Source organism: Saimiri boliviensis, chromosome 1 (genome assembly GCF_048565385.1).
Source record: "Saimiri boliviensis isolate mSaiBol1 chromosome 1, mSaiBol1.pri, whole genome shotgun sequence".
In the NCBI taxonomy this organism is placed as follows: Eukaryota; Metazoa; Chordata; class Mammalia; order Primates; family Cebidae; genus Saimiri; species Saimiri boliviensis.
In genome coordinates, this window is record NC_133449.1 from 10,812,334 (window position 1) to 10,832,034 (window position 19,701).

The 19,701-nt window shown below is 48.2% G+C and overlaps 1 protein-coding gene across 2 annotated transcripts; it reads left to right on the forward strand.

Annotated features, from left to right (window-relative positions):
- The first annotated feature begins 401 nt into the window (after positions 1-401).
- Positions 402-19,608, forward strand: CIMIP5 (ciliary microtubule inner protein 5). 2 transcript variants are annotated; one of them, XR_012516404.1, is made up of 4 exons: positions 883-967; positions 2,546-2,668; positions 7,986-8,025; positions 11,634-11,648. XR_012516404.1 is itself a non-coding variant. In XM_003927211.4 (3 exons), the coding sequence occupies exons 1-3, from the start codon at positions 711-713 to the stop codon at positions 11,823-11,825; spliced, it is 489 nt and encodes a 162-aa protein (XP_003927260.1). In that variant the 5' UTR covers positions 402-710; the 3' UTR covers positions 11,826-19,608. The 2 variants fall into 2 exon arrangements, 1 of the variants encoding a protein (XP_003927260.1); XM_003927211.4 differs by lacking the exon at positions 2,546-2,668 and having other exon boundaries at positions 402-967; positions 11,634-19,608.
- Positions 19,609-19,701: the final 93 nt, after the last annotated feature.

The window sequence follows — 19,701 nt, forward strand, 5'->3', positions numbered from 1 at the left end:
AGCAGGGAACTTCACACCGATGCCTGAGCCACGGTTTCCACTGCGCCCTCAGCGCCACCGTCTCGTGCGAGCCTCGCAGCTTCCACGAGGGGGCAGCCCAGGCCTGTCATCGCCCCACGGCCTGAGCGGCTGCGGAGGCCACGTGCAGTAATGAGGGAGGGTGGTCCCCAGGAGCCCCGGCTTTACTTCTTCCCCATCCCCTGCCCTGTGCGGAGGACTCCGGCTGCTGAACTGGGCGTGGCACCTACTCAGGAACGCTCTGCGCCCCAGCCCCAGGGCTCAGATCACACACACACACACACATACACACACACACACACACACACACACACACACACGGCCCGCCCCTTCCTGGGAGCTGACGGTTCCCAGGACGACAGTCAACAGTCAACACAGGCTGGCGTTCAAAATGCAGCTGAGCTCAAATGCTCTCCCCAGCCTGTCCCCGTCAGCCACTCTGAGCTCGGGGCCTAAAGGGACAGTGAGGAGGACCCGGCCCAGGCTGTCCCGGGGTTAGAAGGGAGGGGGGTGTTCCAGAAGGAGGTTTGGCTGAGCTCAGGCATAAGCACACACCTTTCTCTGTCTCTCTCTGTCTCTCTCTCTGTCTCTCTCTGTCTCTCTCTCTGTCTCTCTCTGTCTCTCTCTCTCTCCCTCTCTCTCTGCCCCCCTTTCTCTCTCACACACACACACAGAGACACACACTTGCACCCATGGGAAGCCACCCCACCCCTGGGCTCCAGAGAACCACATCAGCTGGGTACCGATTGCCCCCCACCAGGCCGCCAGCCTCAGTCTCCCCAGCTGCACAGGGTAGCCCTATAGCCGGCAGAGGTCTTGCTGGTGGCTGCCAGGCCCCCCAGGCTCCGAAGGTGCAGCGGGTGGCCCAGGGAGCTGCCTGCAGTGAAGTGCAGCAGGACCAGCTGTGGCGGGAGCTCCTGGAAGCCGAGCGGAGGGGCCAGCAGCGCTGGTGAGTCCCTGCCCTCCCTTCTCCACCCTGACCCCGCAGCCTGACGGCAAGTTGGGGAAGCTTTTGGAGAAGGCGGGGTGGGTGGGGAAATGATCCGGGCTAAGGGACAGAGAGCGTGGCATGTCTGGAGGGGAGGTGGGGCACCAGCCCAGCCCCCGGCCAGACCCGAGCCTGAGCCTGGGAAGCGGGAAAGATGGAGGCCAGGGCCGGGTGCCGCTGGGTCAGGGCAGCCTCACCTGGTTCATTCCGACTGCGGGGAGGCCCGGAATCCCTGGAGCTGGAGCCTGCTGGTCTAGCCTGGGTGAGAGGCGCTGGCCGTCTGACCTGACTCCAGGGAAGGATGCTCCTTCATGCATTCATTCAACGAAAAATGCCCACGCGCTGCTCTGAAACGAGACCAGACTGCAACAGGGGACGAGACAGACCTGGCTGTGGCTCCATGGAGCCTTCATTCTCAGGACAGGGCAGCCAAAAGCAAGCAGAGAAAGAAACAAGGAAGGATGTGTATTTAGGGTGGGCAGCGGTAAGAAGGAAACAGTTGGCCGGGCGAGGTGGCTCACGCCTGTAATCCCAGCACTTTGGGAGGTCGAGGAGGGCGGGTCACGAGGTAAAGAGATTGATACCATCCTTGCCTACATGGTGAAACCCCATCTCTACTCAAAATACAAAAATTAGCCCGGCCTCGTGGGGCGGGCCTGTAGTCCCAGCTACCCGGGAGGCTGAGGCAGGAGAATCGCTTGAACCCGGCAGAGGTTGCAGTGAGCCAAGATCGCGCCATTGCACTCCAGCCTGGGTGACAGAGCGAGGCTGTCTCTAAAAAACAAAAAGAAGAAGAAGGAAACAGTTCAGGGTAAGAGGAGGGAGCCTGCTGAAGCTTCTCTGAGAAGGAGACGTTTAAGCTGAGACCTAAAATAGGAGAAGTAGCCAAGAGTTTGATGTATCTAACAAAAACAAAACAGAATTAGTGTAGCTGAGGCACAGGGAGGGAGGGAGGCGACAGGATGAGGGGGAGCCTGGGGGGGAGCCACGCCAGCCCTTATACAAGTCTGGATGTGTTTTTTCCAAAGAAGATACCATTCAGGATTTTAAGCAGGAGCATGGCATGATCATTTACATTTTTTAATGACCAGCCTGCTAGATTCTAGAGTGCATTCATCTTGCACAACTGAAACTTCATACCCGCTGGTTAGCAACTCCCTGTTCTCCCTCCCCCAACCCTCTGGCACCTTCTATTCTCTGCTTCCAGGAGTCTGTTTTCCTCATATAAATGGAATTGTGCAGTATTGTCTTTCCATGTCTGTCTCGTTGCTTAGCAGCCTGTCCTCCAGGTTGGTCCATGTTGCAGCATGTTACAGACTTTCCTCCCTTTTTAATATACGCAGTTTCCTTATTCATTTGTCAATGGACTTCTAGTTTGTTTCCACATTTGACTATTATAAATAGTGCTGTAGTGGACATGGGAGTGATTTCACTTCCTTTGGGTAAATTTTCCAAAGTGGATGTCTTAGTTCATTCTGCGTTGCTGTCAAGGACCCCCTGAGGCTGGGTAATTTATGAAGAGGCTTATTTGGCTCACAGTTCTGCAGGCTGTACAAGCATCGTGCTGGAATACGCTTGGCCTCTGGTGAGGGCCTCAGGAAGCTTAAGACAGAAGGTGAAGCTTAACGACAGAAGGTGAAGGAGGAGCGGGCATGTCTCATGGTGAGAAGGGGACCAAGAGAGAGGGGAGGGGTCGGGCTCTTTTTAACAAGCAGTTCTCTCCCGTGAACTAATAGAACAGAGCTCGTTCATCTCCGAAAGGAGGGCACCAACCCATTCATGATGGATCTGTTCCGTGACCCAGATACCTCCCACTAGGTCCTACCTCCAACACTAGGGATCACATTTCAATATGACATTTGGGGAGAACGAACATTCAAACCATGCCAGTGGACTTCAGGATTACACGGTGCCTCTACTTTTCATTTGTTGAGGAACCTCTGTTGTCTGTTCACAGCAGCGGCACCACTCTGCATTCCCATCAGCAGCATCCCAGCGGTCCGGTTTCTCCACACACTGGCCCACGCTCATTGATTGTCTTTCATTTTTTGATAACAGACATCCTAATAGGAGTGAGGTGGTCTCTTAGTGTGGTTTTTTTTGTTTTGTTTTCAGACGAAACCTCACTCTGTCACCCAGGAAGGAGTGCAGTGGCATAATCTTGGCTCACCGCAACCTCTGCCTCCCGGGTTCCAGTGATTCTCCTGCTTCAGCCTCCTGAATAGCTGGGATTACAGGTGCCCTCCACCATGCCTGGCTAATTTTTGTATTTCTAAGAGAGAGGGTTTCACCATATTGGCCAGGCTGGTCTTGAACTCGTAACCTCAGGTGATCCACGTGCCTCAGCCTCCCAAAATGCTGGGACTACAGGTGTGAGCCACTGTGTTCGATGTCATTGTGGTTCTGATTTACATTTCACTGATGATGAGTGATGTTGATCATCTTTTCATATATTTATCGGCCACTTATTTATCTTCGTTGGAGAAGTGTCTATTCGAGTCCTTAACCCATTTTTTTCAATTGGGTTATTCGGTTTTGTGCCACCAAGTTGTAGAAGTTCCTTATATATGTTGGAAATTAACCCCTTATCAGAAACACGGTCTGTAAATATCGTCTCCCATTCTGTGTGTTGCTTGTTCCCTTGCTCTTCGGAAGCTGTTTCGTTTGATGTAACTCCATCTGTCCATCTGTGCTTTTGTTGCCTGTGCTTCGTGTGGCATTTCCATGGAATAACTGCCAAGATCAATGGCATGACGCTTCCTCCTGTGTTTTTGAGTGTATTGGTATGTATCATGTAAGAGAGGATACAGTTTCATTCTTTTGCATGTGAAAAGCTTCTTCACAGCAAAGCCAACAATTAACAGAGTGAAAAGGCGACCTCCAGAATGGCAGAAAATATTTACAAACTGAGCAGGTGTGGGAGGAAAGGTGAGGAAGGAGTAAAGGATGACAGACCTCAGCTTGAATAATTAATAGAGAGGAGAAAAATGATGAAGATGCTGAGCTCTGGTGAGTTTTAAATGCCTGAACCATGTCTAGATGGAGCTTCCCAGGAGGTAGCTGAGTGTGAGTCACGAGTTGCGCATTAAAAACCCATACAGAAGGGGAGAATGCGGACTGACTGTGAATGGACACACGTGTTTTGGGGTGATGAAATGTCCTGCGATCAGAAAGTGGTAACGACCATGCAGCTCCATGAATATACTAAAAGTCATTGAGTTGTGTGCTTTAAAAGGTGAATCTATGGAATGTAAATTATATCTCAATTTTAGAAGGAAACAGGTGGGCACTGGCCCCAGCAATGTGAATAAGCTTTCCCTAGAGCGCGATGGATCAGAAGAGGCAAGGACACAGAACAGAACTTGCAACATTTACTAGAAGGGCAGAGAAGCTGCCAGGAAACACCAGAGGAGAAAGCCAGGGGCACAGGGAGGCATAAAGACCAAGAGGAAAGAGTTTTGCAAGGTCTGGAATGCCCTAAGAGGGATGTGTTAGGCAGTGCTACCCCACAGAAATACCATGTGAGCCACACACATAGCTTAAATTTTCTAGTAACCTCCTTAAAAAAATGAAACAAGAGGCTGGGCACAATGACTCACACCTATAATCCCAGCACTTTGGGAGGCAGAGGTAGGCAGATCACCTGAGATCAGGAGTTCGAGACCAGCCTGGCCAACATGGTGAAACCCTGTCTCTACTAAAAATACCAAAATTAGCCAAGCGTGGTGGCAGACACCTGTAATCCCAGCTACTCCGGAGGCTGGGGCAGGGATAATTGCTTGAAACCAGGAGGCAGGGTTGTAATCAGCTAGATTGTGCCACTGCACTCCAGCCTGGGCAACAGAGCAAGACTCCATCTCAAAACAAAAAGCAAAAAAACCTTATAGGAATAAAAATATATAAAGTTGAAATATAAGACACAACTGAAGTGAGATTTCATAAACTCAAGACAGGAAAAATTATTCAGAAAATCAAGACAGAAAACACAAAAGAAGAATTAAAAACCTAAAGAAACTGAACAAGAAGGTCCAACCTTTTGTTTTGTTTTGTTTTGTTTTGTTTTGTTTTGTTTTTTAAGACAGAGTCTTACTCTGTTGCCAGGCAGGAGTGCAGTGGCATGATCTTGGCTCACTGCAACCTTTGCCTCCTGGGTTTAAGCAATTCTCCTGCCTCAGCCTCCCGAGTAGCTAGGACTACAGGTGCATGCCACCATGCCCAGCTAATTTTTGTATTTTTAGTAGAGACGAGGTCTCACCATGCTGGCTAGGATGGTCTTGATCTCTTGACCTTGTGATCTGCCTGCCTTGGCCTCCCAAAGTGCTGGGATTACAGGCGTGAGTCACTGCTCCTGGCTCATCCAATCTGTCTTTAAACAAAATTCCCAAAGGAGAGAATGGGAGACAGAAAATGTCTAAAGAGAAGGTGAGTGAGAATTTTCCAAAACCAAATAAATGCATGAGTCCACAGATGCTGGATTCTGTGCTCCCCCAAAACAGGTGTATTAACAAGAAAGGGAGACGTGGAATTCTGAAAGAGCAGAGTGCCAGCATGTTGGTGAAGGGACCAGCCTGTGATCTTGTGACATGGCCAAGCCAGTGGCAGCAAGAGGACACAGAGCTACCAAGAAGGTGTCTAAAAAAGGTTTTAAAGGAATGTTTATTATCTGATGCACATCACTGTGTAGTAAATAATATTGAGAGAGACTTTTCAGTTTTGTTGGAGCATCTGGAATCAATGGTCAGTACATAGAAGCCTAAAAAAAGGCTAGGTATGGTGGCTCACACCTGTAATCCCAGCACTTTGGTACGCCAAGGTGGGCAGATCACAAGGTCAGGAGTTCAAGACCAGCCTGGCCAACATGGTGTAACCCTGTCTCTACTAAAAATACAAATATTAGCTGGGCATGGTGGTGCATGCCTGTAATTCCAGCTACTCGGGAGGCTGAGGCAGGAGAATCTCTTGAACTGGGATCCAGGGGGGGTGGAGATTACACTGGGCTGAGATTACACCATTGCACTCCAGCCTGGGCGACAGAGTGAGACTCCATCTCAAAAATAAAAAAAAAAAAAACTTAAAAAAGTAAAAAAGCCTAAAAAAATTAGGAGGAAATGTAATTCTTAGCTCTAGAAAGAATACAAGGTTATACAAGAAAAGAATTCGGATGTATTGCACTCCTTAGCTCATCAGGGAATAACATTTACATAATCATAAAAATCTAAACAATGTTATAATATTTATCAATTTAACCAAGAGCTATAATTATATTGAAAGAATTAGGGGAAGGCCAGGAGAAGAATGCTAACGCTTCATCTCTCATAATAGAAAGTTGATAGATAAGTTTAAATTTTTAAAAATATGGCCAGGCATGGTAGCTCACGCCTGTAATCCCAGCACCTTGGGAAGCAAAGTGGGTGGATGATGAGGTCAAGAGATTGAGACCACCCTGGCCAAGACGGTGAAACCCTGTCTCTACTAAAAATACAAAAATTAGCTAGGTGTGGTGGTGCATGCCTGTAGTCCCAGCTACTCAGGAGGCAGAGGTTGCAGTGAGCTAAGATTGTGCCATTTCACTTCATCCTGGGCAACAGAGTGAGACTTGGTCTCAAAAAAATTTTTTTAATATTAAGAAACAGCAGCTGATATAGTTTGGATCTGTGTCTCCACCCAAATCTCAAGTTGAATTGTAATCCCCAGTGTTGGAGGTGGGGCCTGATGTAAGGGGATTGGATCCTGGGGCCAGTTTCTCTTTAATGGTTTACACCATCCCCATGGTACATCCTCACAGTAGCGAGTTCTCAGCAGATGCTGTTCTTTTAAAGTGTGTGGCACCTCCCTTCTCTCTCTCTTGCTCCTGCTCTGGCCATGTGACCTGCCTGCTGCCACTTTGCTTTCGGCTATGATTGTAAGCTTTCTGAGACCTCCCCAGAAGCTAAGCAGATGCCAGCATCATGCTTCCTGTACAGCCTGTGGAACCGTGAGCCAATTAAACCTCCTTTATAAATTACCCAGTCTCAGGTATTCTTTATAGCAAAGCAAGAATGGGGTAATACTGCAGCAGAATCATATTATTTCAAAAGATAGAAGCAAAATGCCTGATGAAATAGCTGAAAGACTGGAAATGGTTTGACTCTAGGATGTGGGGCTCAGGGACTGTGAGGATGGGGGCAGAGAAGGCTGTTTTTATTATTTTGTGTAGAAGTGTTTGACTTTTTAAAGATAGATTCAAATAAAATTAAATGGCCAGTGCAAGGTCATATCATTCTTACAGTCATCCTCCGTCCCTTTTCCCACCCCTCCCTAACCTTCCTCTGTCACTCACGTTGGAAGGTTACAAAGGTTTGGCAGCATGAAAACTGTTTTTCCTTCAGAGAATCCTTGCTTACTGAAGCCTTCTGAAAATGCACAGACGCAGGGAGAGGTTGTAGCCTTTGCTCTCCTTTGGCAGCCCACCATAGCAACACCATAACTGTCATTGTAGGAAAAGTCATTGGAAATTGAAATGTTTGTTCCTTTCATAGGATACACCATAAATATCTGCTTGACACTTGGCATTTGTTTCACTTAAAAATTATTTAGTTCTGGGTAGGCACAGTGGCTCATGCCTGTAATCCCAGCACATTCGGAGGCCAAGGTGGGTGGATCACCTGAGGTCAGGAGTTCGAGACCAGCATGACCAATATGGTGAAACCCCATCTCTACTAAAAGTACAAAAGTTAGCTGGGCGTGGTGGCTTGTACATGTAGTCCCAGCTACTCGGGAGGCCGAGACACGAGAACTGGGGAGGTAAAGGTTGCAGTGAGCCGAGATTGTGTCACTGCACTCCAGCCTGGACAACAGAGCAAGACTCCCTCTCAAGAAAAAAAAAAAAATTCTTTAGTTCACCATGTGCTACATTGCTGCATTGACTTGACCCAGTGAAAGTCATTTGTAAAAATGCCCCAGAAGGCACTCACACAGCCAACATGTTTTTCCTTTCCAGGGTTCAGAACTGGAGTTTCCTGAAAGACTATGACCCAATGGTAAGGTAAAATATGTTTCTGCCAAACATACTTCCAATTGAATATTTATTCATTCTTGCCATCATTCAACTAACATTTACTGAAGATCTACTCTGCACTAGATGTTGGATGTACAGAGATGAGTAAAATACACTCTCGTTTCAAGGAATGCAGGGTCAGTGGGAAAGAAAACATGTATATGAAGATATGAAGCATTTAGAAATTTGTTTCTTTCAGTGTTTCTTAATTTTATTAAGATGAACCAATTGGAAGTGACAGGCATCTGAAATATCTCCCCTGACTGAGGATGGCAGCAATGTGTAGTCATAATTCTGTGGTGTGCCCAAAGAGGACAATGAAATTGGATAAAAATACTGTATAAATTAATTCCCTGACTCTAGTATCACCACCTCCAATCCACCGTCCACTGTGCCACCAGAGTAATTTCCCTGAACTGCAGAACTGGCCATGTAGCTCCCCTGATTAACATGCTTCAGTAAGTCTGAAATTTTCAGGGTAGCTTACAAAGCCTCCTGTGATCTAACACCATCTATCTCCCCTCATTACCCACACCACACTGACCCCACAACACAGTTGTTGTTGTTGTTGCTGTTGTTTTTAGATGAAGCCTCCCTCTGTCACTCAGGCTGGAGTGCAGTGTCATGATCTCGGCTCACTGCAACCTCTGCCTCCCAGGTTCCAGTGATTCTCCTGCCTCAGCCTCCCGATTGGCTGGGACTAAAGGTGCACACTGCCACATCCAGCTATTTTTTTTATAGTTTTAGTAGAGATGAGTTTTCGCTGTGTTAGCCAGGATGGTCTCGATCTCCTGACCTTGTGATCTACCTGCCTCGGCCTCCCAGAGTGCTGGGATTATAGACATGAGCCACCATGCCTGGCCTTTTTTTTTTTTTTTTTTGAGATGGAGTCTTGCTCTGTCATCCAGGCTGAAGTTCAGTGGTACAATTTCAGCTCGCTGCAACCTCCACCTCCTGGATTCTAGAGATTCTCCTGCCTCAGCCTCCCAAGCAGCTGAGATTATAGGTGCACTCCACCATGCCTGGCTAATTTTTGTGTTTTTAGTAGAGACGGGGTTTCACCATGTTATCCAGGCTGGTCTCGAACTTCTGACCTCAAATGATCCAACTGCCTTGGCCTCCCAAAGTGCTGGGATTATAGGCATGAGCCACTGCACCCAGGCCCCACAACACACTCTTTTATCCATGCCTTTGGGCATGCGCCTTCCCTGCTGAAATGTCATTCCCACCTGGTCAGTCTGATGGGCTCCTATTCACTCTTCAAGACCCAGCTCTAGTGCCCCCTCTTCTGGGTAATCTCCCCTTCCTGGGCAGGCTTGACCAGATCACTCCTTCCTTTGATTCACCAGTATATCTCACCTGTTATTTCAGTACTGCATGTAATGTAATACTGCAATGCCCAATTTCACCAGCTGTGAACTCCTTAAAAGAAAGGATGAAGCCGGGAGTTGTGGCCCATGCATGTAATCCTAGCACTTGGGGAGGCAGAGGTGGGAGGATCACTTGGGCGCATGAGTTCAAAACCAGCCTGGGCAACACAGGGAGACCTCATCTCTACAAAAATGACAAATTTTTTTTAAAAAGAGAAAAGATGAATATGAATTCATCACTGCACCCTACCACAACCCTAGCTGCCCCATCCCCCAGAGACCATAACAGAGTGAATATTCAGTTCATGCTGGATGAATGAGTGAATGGAAAGATAGATCTCACTGTAAAAAAGATGGTCGTGGTGGCTTGTGCCTATAATCCCAGCACTTTGGGCAGCCGAGGCAAGCAGAACACCTGAGGTCTGGAGTTAGCGACCGACCTGACCAACATGAAGAAACCATGTCTCTACTAAAAATACAAAAATTAGCCAGGCATGGTGGTGCATGCCTGTAATCCCAGCTATTCAGGAGGCTGAGGCAGGAAAATCACTTGAACCCGGGAGGCAGAGATTCAGTGAACCGAGATCCCACCATTGCATGGCCAAAGAACCAACCTGGAAGAAGAGCAATGTGGAAAGTCACTTGCTGGGTTGGCCATGCTGACATGGACCTTGCCAGGTTGAGGGAAGGTTTAATGCTCGCACCGTGGCCCTGCTGGGCTTGTTGCTGTCTATTCTGGAGGGAAAATTCAGCTCATGGGACCTGATAGCCTGCCCTGTGCGTCTTGTCTGGGCTTCCAGCCTGTAAGAGTCTCTCCCTGCTAAGGGCTATGTGATAGCAACCTGACTACTGAAAACTGCATCATGGCCAAAGGGTGGAGCCACCTCGGCATGCACTTTGCCAGGTAACAGCCAGGATCTCCTTACCTGACAGGTCATGTCACTTCTATCAGACACAGGGTAGCAGAAACGTATCCCTAAGCAGGAGCAGGAAGAGCTGAGGATGTTTTCTCACTTAGATAGATAGATAGATAGATAGATAGATAGATTGATTGATTGATTGATTGATTGATGAGACATGGTCTCACTCTGTTGCCCAGGCTGGAGTGCAGTAGCATGATCACAGCTCACTGCAGCCTCAGCCTCCTGGGCTCAAGTGATCCTCCCACCTCAGCCTCCTGAGTAGCTGGGACTACATGCATGCGCCACCACACCCAACTAATTTTGTATTTTTTGTAGAGACGGTATCTCACCATGTTGCCCAGACTGGTCTGAATCTTTCCACCTAGGTTTCTCAAAGTGCTGAGATTAAAGGCATGAGCCATGGTGCCTGGCCATCAAATTACATTTACTCATTAATTCATGCATGCATCCATTACAGAGTTCACCCAAAGGCATGTTCCCATATGCCCAGAACAGCACTACCCATAAGAGCCCCAAACTAGAGTCAACCCAAGAGTGATCAGTGGTGATACAGGTGAATAACTTGTGGGATAGTCACACAGTTCCCACCATGGAGTAACATACAGCACTGGGAATAAATGGACAGCAATCACACACAAAATGTGAATGAATCTCACAAACACAATGTTGAGAGAAAGAAGCCAGACAGAAGAGCCATGATTCCCCTAATGTTGAGTTCAAAGCCAAGCAAAACTAATGTGTGGCATTACAGGTCAGGATCAGGTTGCCTTGGAAGCCGAGACAGTGGCTGAGGGGCTGAAAGGAGGTGGGGGGAGGTGATCATATCCCTTGATCTTGTTGGGCACATGGGCATCTTTGTGAACATTTGTCAAACTGGACAGTGGTGACCTGTGTACTTTTCCATGTGAATGCTATACTCTAAGTACAAATCTACAAAAAAAAAAAAAAAAAAAAAAAAAAACAACGAATCAAAACCTCCCACCAGATGTAAAGCACTGTCTTAGTCATGAGGATAGGAAAGGGAATAAGATCTGGTGCTTCTCTTGATCTCTGCAGGTTGCAGCATAAAAGCTAAGGGATCTGGGAGGCACCCAGGGAGCGGGATGGGGAGGAAGGGGAGGGCAAGCTTGGCAGAGGCCATGGCGGGTCACTCTTGAAGGGTCCCAAGTCCAAAAGAGGATTGAATCACCTGGAAACGCTTCACACAGAGCGGCACCTGCTCTCTGTGCGGTCCTCTCCCACCCTACGGTCCACCTTTTTTCAAGCTCTGTGTGACAGGAGCTGTCCCCTCTTCTCAGGGCAATAAGAAGGAGCCTGAGAAGCTGCCAGACCATGTTCCTCTCTTTTCGGATACAGTCCCCAGTTCCACGAACCGGGTTGTGGGCAGCAGGCTGGACACGCCCCTGGGACAGACCCTCATCCACATGGACTTCTTCTTCACAGAAGGGGTCCGGAAGAAGAAGCTGGAGGAGGAGATGCAGCCCATCTAGGAGCAAGGAGGGCTGGCTGGCCTTCCTCAGGTCGGCGTGGGTGGGAACCAGAGATCCGGCCCACGACAGCACCAGTCAGCTCCCCACACAAGGCAGCTGGGGCTGCACTGTCTCTAAGCTGCAGGACACCCTTCCAGAAGGCTCCACAGGGTCATTCTTACACTTTTTACACGTGAGATTCAGAGGACTCAGTAACCCGTCCACGGCCACACAATCCCCAGCCCTTCCAGCTCGGGAACCCCTGGGTGCCCCACGAAAGGGACCCTGCACTGCGGTCGGGGGCACTGAATGCCACGGTTCAAGTCCAGCGCGTGACTCTGATGAGCTGCGGAACCTGGAGCTGGCTACTGCAGCAGCGGCTGCTGTTCCTCCGTCTCCTCTCCCGTGATACGGTGTGTTCACTCCTTGCAGCTGCTGTGACAAGTGACCGCAAACTATGTAGCTTAAAACAACACAAATGTATCATCTTACAGCTCTGAAGATCATAACTCCGACATGGTGTCACTGGGCCAAAGTCGACATGTTGCAGAGCTGTGCTCTTTTAGGAGGATCTGGGGAAGAATCTATTTCTACTTTTTTTCCGGTTTCTCAAGGCAGCCTGCATTCCTTAGCAGCTCCTTACTCTGTCTTCAAAGCCAGCATTCTAGCATCTTCAAATCCAGTCTCTATCATTCTCTCTCTCTCTCCTGCCTCCCTCCTTCATCTTTTCTCTCCCTCCCTTCCTCCCCCGCCCCTTTTTCCCTCTTTCTTTCTCTCTCTCTGTCTCTCCCTCTCTCTCTTTCTTTTTTTCAGACAGTGTCTTCCTCTGTCAGCCAGGCTGGAGGACAGTGGTGTGATTATAACTCACTGCAGCCTCACACTCCCAGGCTCAAACAATCCTCCCACCTCAGCTTCCCAAGTAGCTAGGAATATAGGCATATGCCACCATGCCTGGCTGATTTTTTAAATTTTATGTAGAGATGGGTGTCTCGCTATGTTGCCCTGGCTGGTCTTGAACTTTTGGGCTCAAATGATCCTCCCACCTTGGCCTTCCAAAGAAACTGGGATTACAGGCATCTGGCTTCACTCCTCCATCTTTTCAGGAACCTCGTGATTACATCACAACCTTCATATTAAAGCGAAAAACGCAGAAAAGGCTTAGTTCCTCTTTGTTGGTTAAAATGCAAATGGATTCATTCTTTCAAACATCCACATTCTCCTCTTCTTCCGGGCACTCTGCTAGGCTGTGTTTTCCCTGGGTTTGGGTGGAGCATGTGACAGAGCCATGGCCAGCGGAGGGGGAGCAAAAACCTCAGGTCTCCCTTCCAGGCCTGGTCCATGAGACACTCCAGGTATTGGCTTGTTTTCCTTTCCCCATCAGCTGAGGAAGGGAGAGGACTTGGAGGATGTGGGGAAGGGAGGGGCACAGGATGGAGGAGTACATCCGGCCCAAGCTTGGAGCCCTGAGTGAGCTCGTGGAGCAGAACCTCCCTCCACTCACATTGGGCTGGGAGAGGAGTAAACAAATGCCTTTTGTGTTCGGGGAAACAAACATACAAAATAAACAAAAACTGACCAAAGCCAAAACAATAGCCCACATCTCTAGGGTAAAGCATTTTAAACGCATCTTCTCAACAACCCAAGGGAATAAACAGGCAGGGATTTCATATTCATTTAACACAAGCAAAACCTGAGATCCAGAGAGGTGAAATAAAATCCCAAACATACATGAATCCCAGGCCTCAAGCTTGAAGCCCAGTGTCCTCTGTGGGACCCCAGCTGTGGCCTCCTAAAATGAGAGGAAAATGGGGCAGGGGCTGAAATGACTGCTCTTTGATGCTTGCTTGGGTCTTATTCAGCAGTAGCTAAACGTCAGTTATTTGCATATATTAACTCATTTAATCCTCTCAGCAGCCCTTTGAGATAGCTACTCCTATGATAAGGCAACTAAAACACAGAGAGGTTAAATCACTTGCACCAGGTCACACAGCTGGCAAGTGGTGAAGCTGAGGTTCAGACTCGGCAGTTGAGTCTGACTCCGAAAGCTGTATACTTAAGCACTATGCTATATGGGTCCCCTTTAATCCTCAATAAATTGTTTTCCCAAAATTTAGCAAATCATAGGAGTTTTCTGCTTCAGAAAGTGTCTTGATCCTTAAGAAAGGGAAAATTAATTTTTCCAATCCCTGGGATCCCTCCTACCACCAAGAATAGGTCATCGATGTTACCAGGAGTTACACAGGACACGCTATTTCCATGCCACACGCAGCCCCTGTGCTTCATGCCACACCCTGGCCCTGTGAGAGTGTGTGATGGAGTCGACCAGGCCCAATGTGACTCGGCCAGGAAGAGACTCAGGTAGGCCAACAGGGCACACCCTTCCTATTTGGATCTGGAGGCCACTGCCTTCTTTCTCAGTGTCTGAGATGGAAGCTGGGCTCCTTTCCACTCAGATTATCATCTGGGCAAAGGTCAGTGGCCAGGACAGCCAGGGGTCCTGGTTGCATCCTGGCAGCATCCCTTGAAGGTCAAGTGCTTGCCCTTGGGCTGGGCCGATACAAAGATGCTGGAGGGTCCTTAAAGACCCAATCTGCGTTTTTGCGATGAGCCTGCCTTATATTATTTTCACACACAAAATAAAGACAGATTTCCATCTGTGGGAGAGAGAGGTACAAGAAAAGTCAAGGTTAAGGATGGTTGCAGGTGGTCAGGCCTGTGCAGAGAGAAGGGGATCACTGAGTGCCCTGGAGGGCAGTGAGGAGAGCCAGGGGCCTGCGCGGGTTCTGCCTCTCCTGGAAGCACAGCCACTTACAGACGGTGCAGCCTATAGGAACAGACTCTGTGCTTGGCACTTTACCCACATAGTATCTTTTGCACATATTATAATTGTCACCATTTGAGAAGTTTAGAAACTAAGCCAAAGCCTTCACGCAATCTGGTCAGGGTCACGTTACTAGTGAAGACCAGGATCCATCTCCATGCTGCCTTCCCCGCTCCAGGCCTCAGTCTCCACAGTTACAAAACAGGGGGAGGAGAGAAGGAGACAGATTTAAGGGCATCTCCAGCTCCAGGATCTTCTTTGAGCATTCAGGGAGTACTGAAGAACGAAGGGGCTTGGGTTCTTTTGCAGAGTGCATTAGTCAGCTGTGACAATGCCGTGTAACAAAACACTCCCTTCCTTGCTCGCAGGTCTGAGATTGGCTAGACTTGGCTCCACACTTCAGGCTAGTGAAGTCTTTTGTGCATGTCTCTTGTTCTCTTGGACGGAAAGCCTCCTGGGGCATGTTTTTCTCATGGCACATCACTAGGTCGCAAGGGCCCAACCGAACCATGCAAGCACACTGAAGGCTTCTGCAAGCAGAACTGCTTTCTGTACTCTGCAATGACCTGTCTCATGCCAAACCCCTCCTCACAACCAGCCCCAACCACCTTCTGCTCCTTGCCACATCTGCCTTCCTTTCAAGAAGATGTCAGCTTCTAACCTTCCCTGTCTCACCCACTGGGAGCCCAGGAAACAAGGACAGAGAGGCATTTGCAGTGAAATCCCAATGCCAGCCTCTCACCTCATTTGGGCCGGAACACAGGAGGGTAGATGGGCCAGGAGGTGGTGAAGAAGAGGGCACCAAGCCTGCAGGGTCAGCACTAGCAAAAGGAAAAGGGGGCATTACCCATAAAGAGATGGGCACTTGGAGACCGAGGGCCAGGAGGCAGCAGGGCTTCGTGAAAGGGCTGGAATCCGGAGCTGAGAGCCGCAGTGAGCCTGGAGGGATACTTGCTTCACTTCTAATCGCTGCTCCTCTGAGCACCTCTGCTTCTCTCTCCTGTCTGTAGCAGAACCAGCGTCTCTGCTTCCAGGTGACAAAAAATGACCTCCGTCGATAGAAGTACGAGGTGCGCCTGGAGGAACTTCCTGTGCCAGAAACTAAGGCACATTCAAAAAATGAGGATATGGAAAAGGAATAAAGGACCAACCTAAATTTGGGACAACATGAGCGTCAAAATGAAGAACGACGGCTGGGCGCGGTGGCTCAAGCCTGTAATCCCAGCACTTTGGGAGGCCGAGGTGGGTGGATCACGAGGTCAAGAGATCGAGACCATCCTGGTCAACATGCTGAAACCCCGTCTCTACTAAAAATACAAAAAAACAAGCTGGGCATGGTGGTGCGTGCCTGTGATCCCAGCTACTCAGGAGGCTGAGGCAGGAGAATTGCCTGAACCCAGGAGGCGGAGGTTGCGGTGAGCCGAGATTGCGCCACTGCACTCCAGCCTGAGTAACAAGAGCGAAACTCCATCTCAAAAAAAAAAAAAAAAAAAAAAAAAAGAAGAACGATAATAGCCCCCCCAACCGCGCCCATGATCCTCCCAGCCAGTGCCCACAAGCCCCACCAAATAACGTTAATCATAATAACAGGCCGGGCACAGTGGCTCACGCCTGTAATTCCAGCACTTTGGGAGCCCGAGGCGGGTGGATCACAAGGTTAAGAGATTGAGACCATCCTGGCTAACATGGTGAAACCCCGTCTCTACTAAAAATACAAAAAATTAGCCAGACATGGTGGTGTGTGCCTGTAGTCCCAGCTACTCAGGAGGCTGAGGCAGGAGAATTGCTTGACACTGGAAAACGGAAATTGCAGTGAGTCAGGATCACGCCACTGCACTCCAGCCTGGCGATAGAGTGAGACTCAGTCTCAATAATAATAATAACAATAACAAAGAATCCATTAGTTCATACCAACAGATTTTTATGAAATTTTAAGTACTAGTGAAAACTCTTTTCTGTTGAAGAGTGCAGAATAAATGGTAACAGAAAAATCACCATTGAATGACCCACAGCGATCACGGTAGTGTTGTGAGGAGGGGTTTGGCAAGATGATATGTCATTGCAGAGTACAGAAAATTCATTCTTGATTTAGGCAAGAATCAATAAAAGACACTAAAATGATTGAGTGAAAGATTCTTAAGGAATGGTAAATGCTGAAATCTAGAAGATACTGCCTTAACCAAACTATCGATCCAAACCTCATCAATAACAGAGCAGCTGACTCCAGGCTCCCCCTGGTGTGGTTCACTGAGGACCACTCGCCTAGGAAGCACTGCTGCCAAAAAAAAAAAAGAAAGTAACCAGAGTATAATCAGGAAGAAGCTCTGGGCAAACCCAAATTGAGAAGCATTCCACCAAAGAGTTGGCCTTGATTCTTCAAGAACGTCCATGTCTGCTGGGCATGGTGACTCACGCCTGTAATGCCAGCACTTTTAGAGGCTAAGGTGCGTGGATTGCTTGAACTCAGGAGTTCGAGACCAGCCTATACAATGTGCTAAAACCACGGTCTCTACTAAAAATACAAAAAAATTAGCCAGGTGTGGTGATGCATGCCCGTTGTCCCAGCTGCTTGGGAGGTTGGTGTGGTAGAATCACCCAAGCCCAGGAAGTCAAGGTTGCAGTGAGCTGTGATCTCGCCACTGCCCTCCAGCCTGGACGACAGAATGAGACCCTGTTTCGGAAGAAAAAAAAAAAAAAAAAAAAGTCAGTGTCAAAAGACAAAGGAAGGCTGGGGAAGTGATTCAGCCCCTGATCCTTGACTGGCTCCTGTGTCAAAGCAAAAGAACTCTAAGTCAGGTGTGGTGACTCACACCTATAACCCCAGCACTTTGGGAGGTCAAGATGGGTAGATCACAAGGTCAGGAGTTCAAGACCAGCCTGGCCAAAATGGTGAAACCCCATCTTTACTAAAAATACAAAAACTAGCTGGGCGTGATGGTTGGCACGTATAGTCCCAGCCACTCAGGAGGCTGAGGCAGAAGAATTGCTTGAGCCTGGGAGGCGAAGGTTGTGGTGAGCCTAGATCGTGCCACTGCACTCCAGCCTGGGCGACAGAGTGAGGCTCTGTCTCAAAAAACATACAAACAAACAAACAAAAAACTCTAAAGGACACTTTGCAGACTCAATGTATCATCGAGGAAGTGCAGAGTGTGGTGATTCCACTGAGGCTCTGCTGAAGAAAGCCCTTGTTCTTAGGAGGTGTTTGCTGAAAAGTGCTGTGATGTATATAACACACTTGCAAGTGGCTTAATTAAAAATTTGTGTGGGGTGTAAATAGAGACCAACAAAATAAGACAGATAAAACTGTCAACAACTGATTTGTGTAGGTGAAGAGTACATGGGTGTTCGCTGTACTGTTTTTGAAACTTTTCTATCAGTTTAGGGTATTTTTTGTTTTGAGATGGAGTCTTGCTCTGTTGCCCAGGCTGGAATGCAATGGTGCAATCTCAGCTCACTGCAATCTTTGCCTCCCTGGTTGAAGTGATTCTTCTGTCTCAGCCTCGAGAGTAGCTGGGATTACAGGCACTCACCACCATACCCAGCTAATTTTTGTATTTTTGCAGAGACAGGGTGTCACGAAATTGGCCAGGCTGGTCTACTCTTGGCCTCAGATGATCCACCAGCCTTAACCTCTTAAAGTGCCGGGATTACAGGTGTGAGCCACCATATCTGGTGGTTTAGGAAGTTTTTTAAAAAATGAAGGTGGGAGAATGGCCACTGTGAAAGAAAAATAAATCTCAAGACTCCAAAATCACTAACTTAACGGAAAAGTCAAATGGGGATCCGGCCTCCCATTTTAATTCCTGAATAAGATGGCCGTAAAGATAAAAGGGCTACATGCCTCCCTCACAATTTTCCGAAGGAAATTCCTTGTGGGCCTCAAGATCTTTGCCCTATTCAGGATCATGCCAAGAATTAAAAAACAAAACAAAACAACACCAACAAAAAAAAATACCTTTTTTTTTTTTTTTTTTGAGACAGTCTTGCTCTGTTGCCAGGTGTCATGCTAGAGTGCAGTGGCACAATCTCGGCTCACTGCAACCTCCACCTCCTGGGTTCAAGCAATTCTCATGCCTCAGCCTCCCGAGTAGCTGGGACTACAGGCGTGCGCCACCACGCCCAGCTAATTTTTGTATTTTTTAGTAGACAGGGGGGTTCACCATGTTGGCCAGGATGTTTTCGATCTCTTGACCTCGTAATCTACCCGCTCCGGCCTCCCAAAGTCCTGAGATTACAGGCGTGAGCCACTGCACCCAGCCAAAAAAAAAACCTTTACTCTGAAACAGTTCTGTTGACTTTCACCCTGGCAGTGTAAACTGATAGCTGATTTTAATAGGTGCAGCACAGAAAGTCATTCCTCTGCTCACCTGAAATGCTTGTCTAATTGCTTCCTCAGCCCTACTGTTTATGTAAAAATGCAGACTCACTGAGCCAGACTAGATTGTGTATTCGCTGAAAGGCTGATAAAGGACTCAAAAGATTGCAACCTGGCTGGGCACAGTGGCTCATGCCTGTAATCCCAGCACTTTGGGAGGCCAAGGCAGGCAGATCACGAGGTCAGGTGTTCGAGACCAGCCTGACCAACATGATGAAACCCCATATCTACTAAAAATATAAAAATTAGCCAGGCATGGTGGCATGTGCCTGTAATCCCAGCTACTCAGGAGGCTGAGGCAGGAGAATCGCTTGAATCTGGGAGGTGGAGGTTGCAGCGAGCCAAGATGGCTCTACTGCGTGCCAGTCTGGGCGACAGAGAGAGATGCCATCTCCAAAAAAAAAAAAAAAAAAAGTAATGCAGTAGATTGCCTCTCATCTACCTATCTTGGAGTTGTCCTGCCTTACTGGATGGAACCAAAGTATATCTTACATATATTAATCGATGTCTCATGTCTCCCTAAAATCTATAAAACCAAGCTGTACCTCAACCACCTTGGCACATGTCGCCAGGACCTCCTTGGCAAAATAAACTTTTAAATTTGTTGAGACTTGTTTCAGATATTTTGGGTTTACTGCCACCACCAAAGGCTCTTGAGTTCACATCTCCTCTGTTGAAGAGAGTGGGGGATGGGAGGGGGG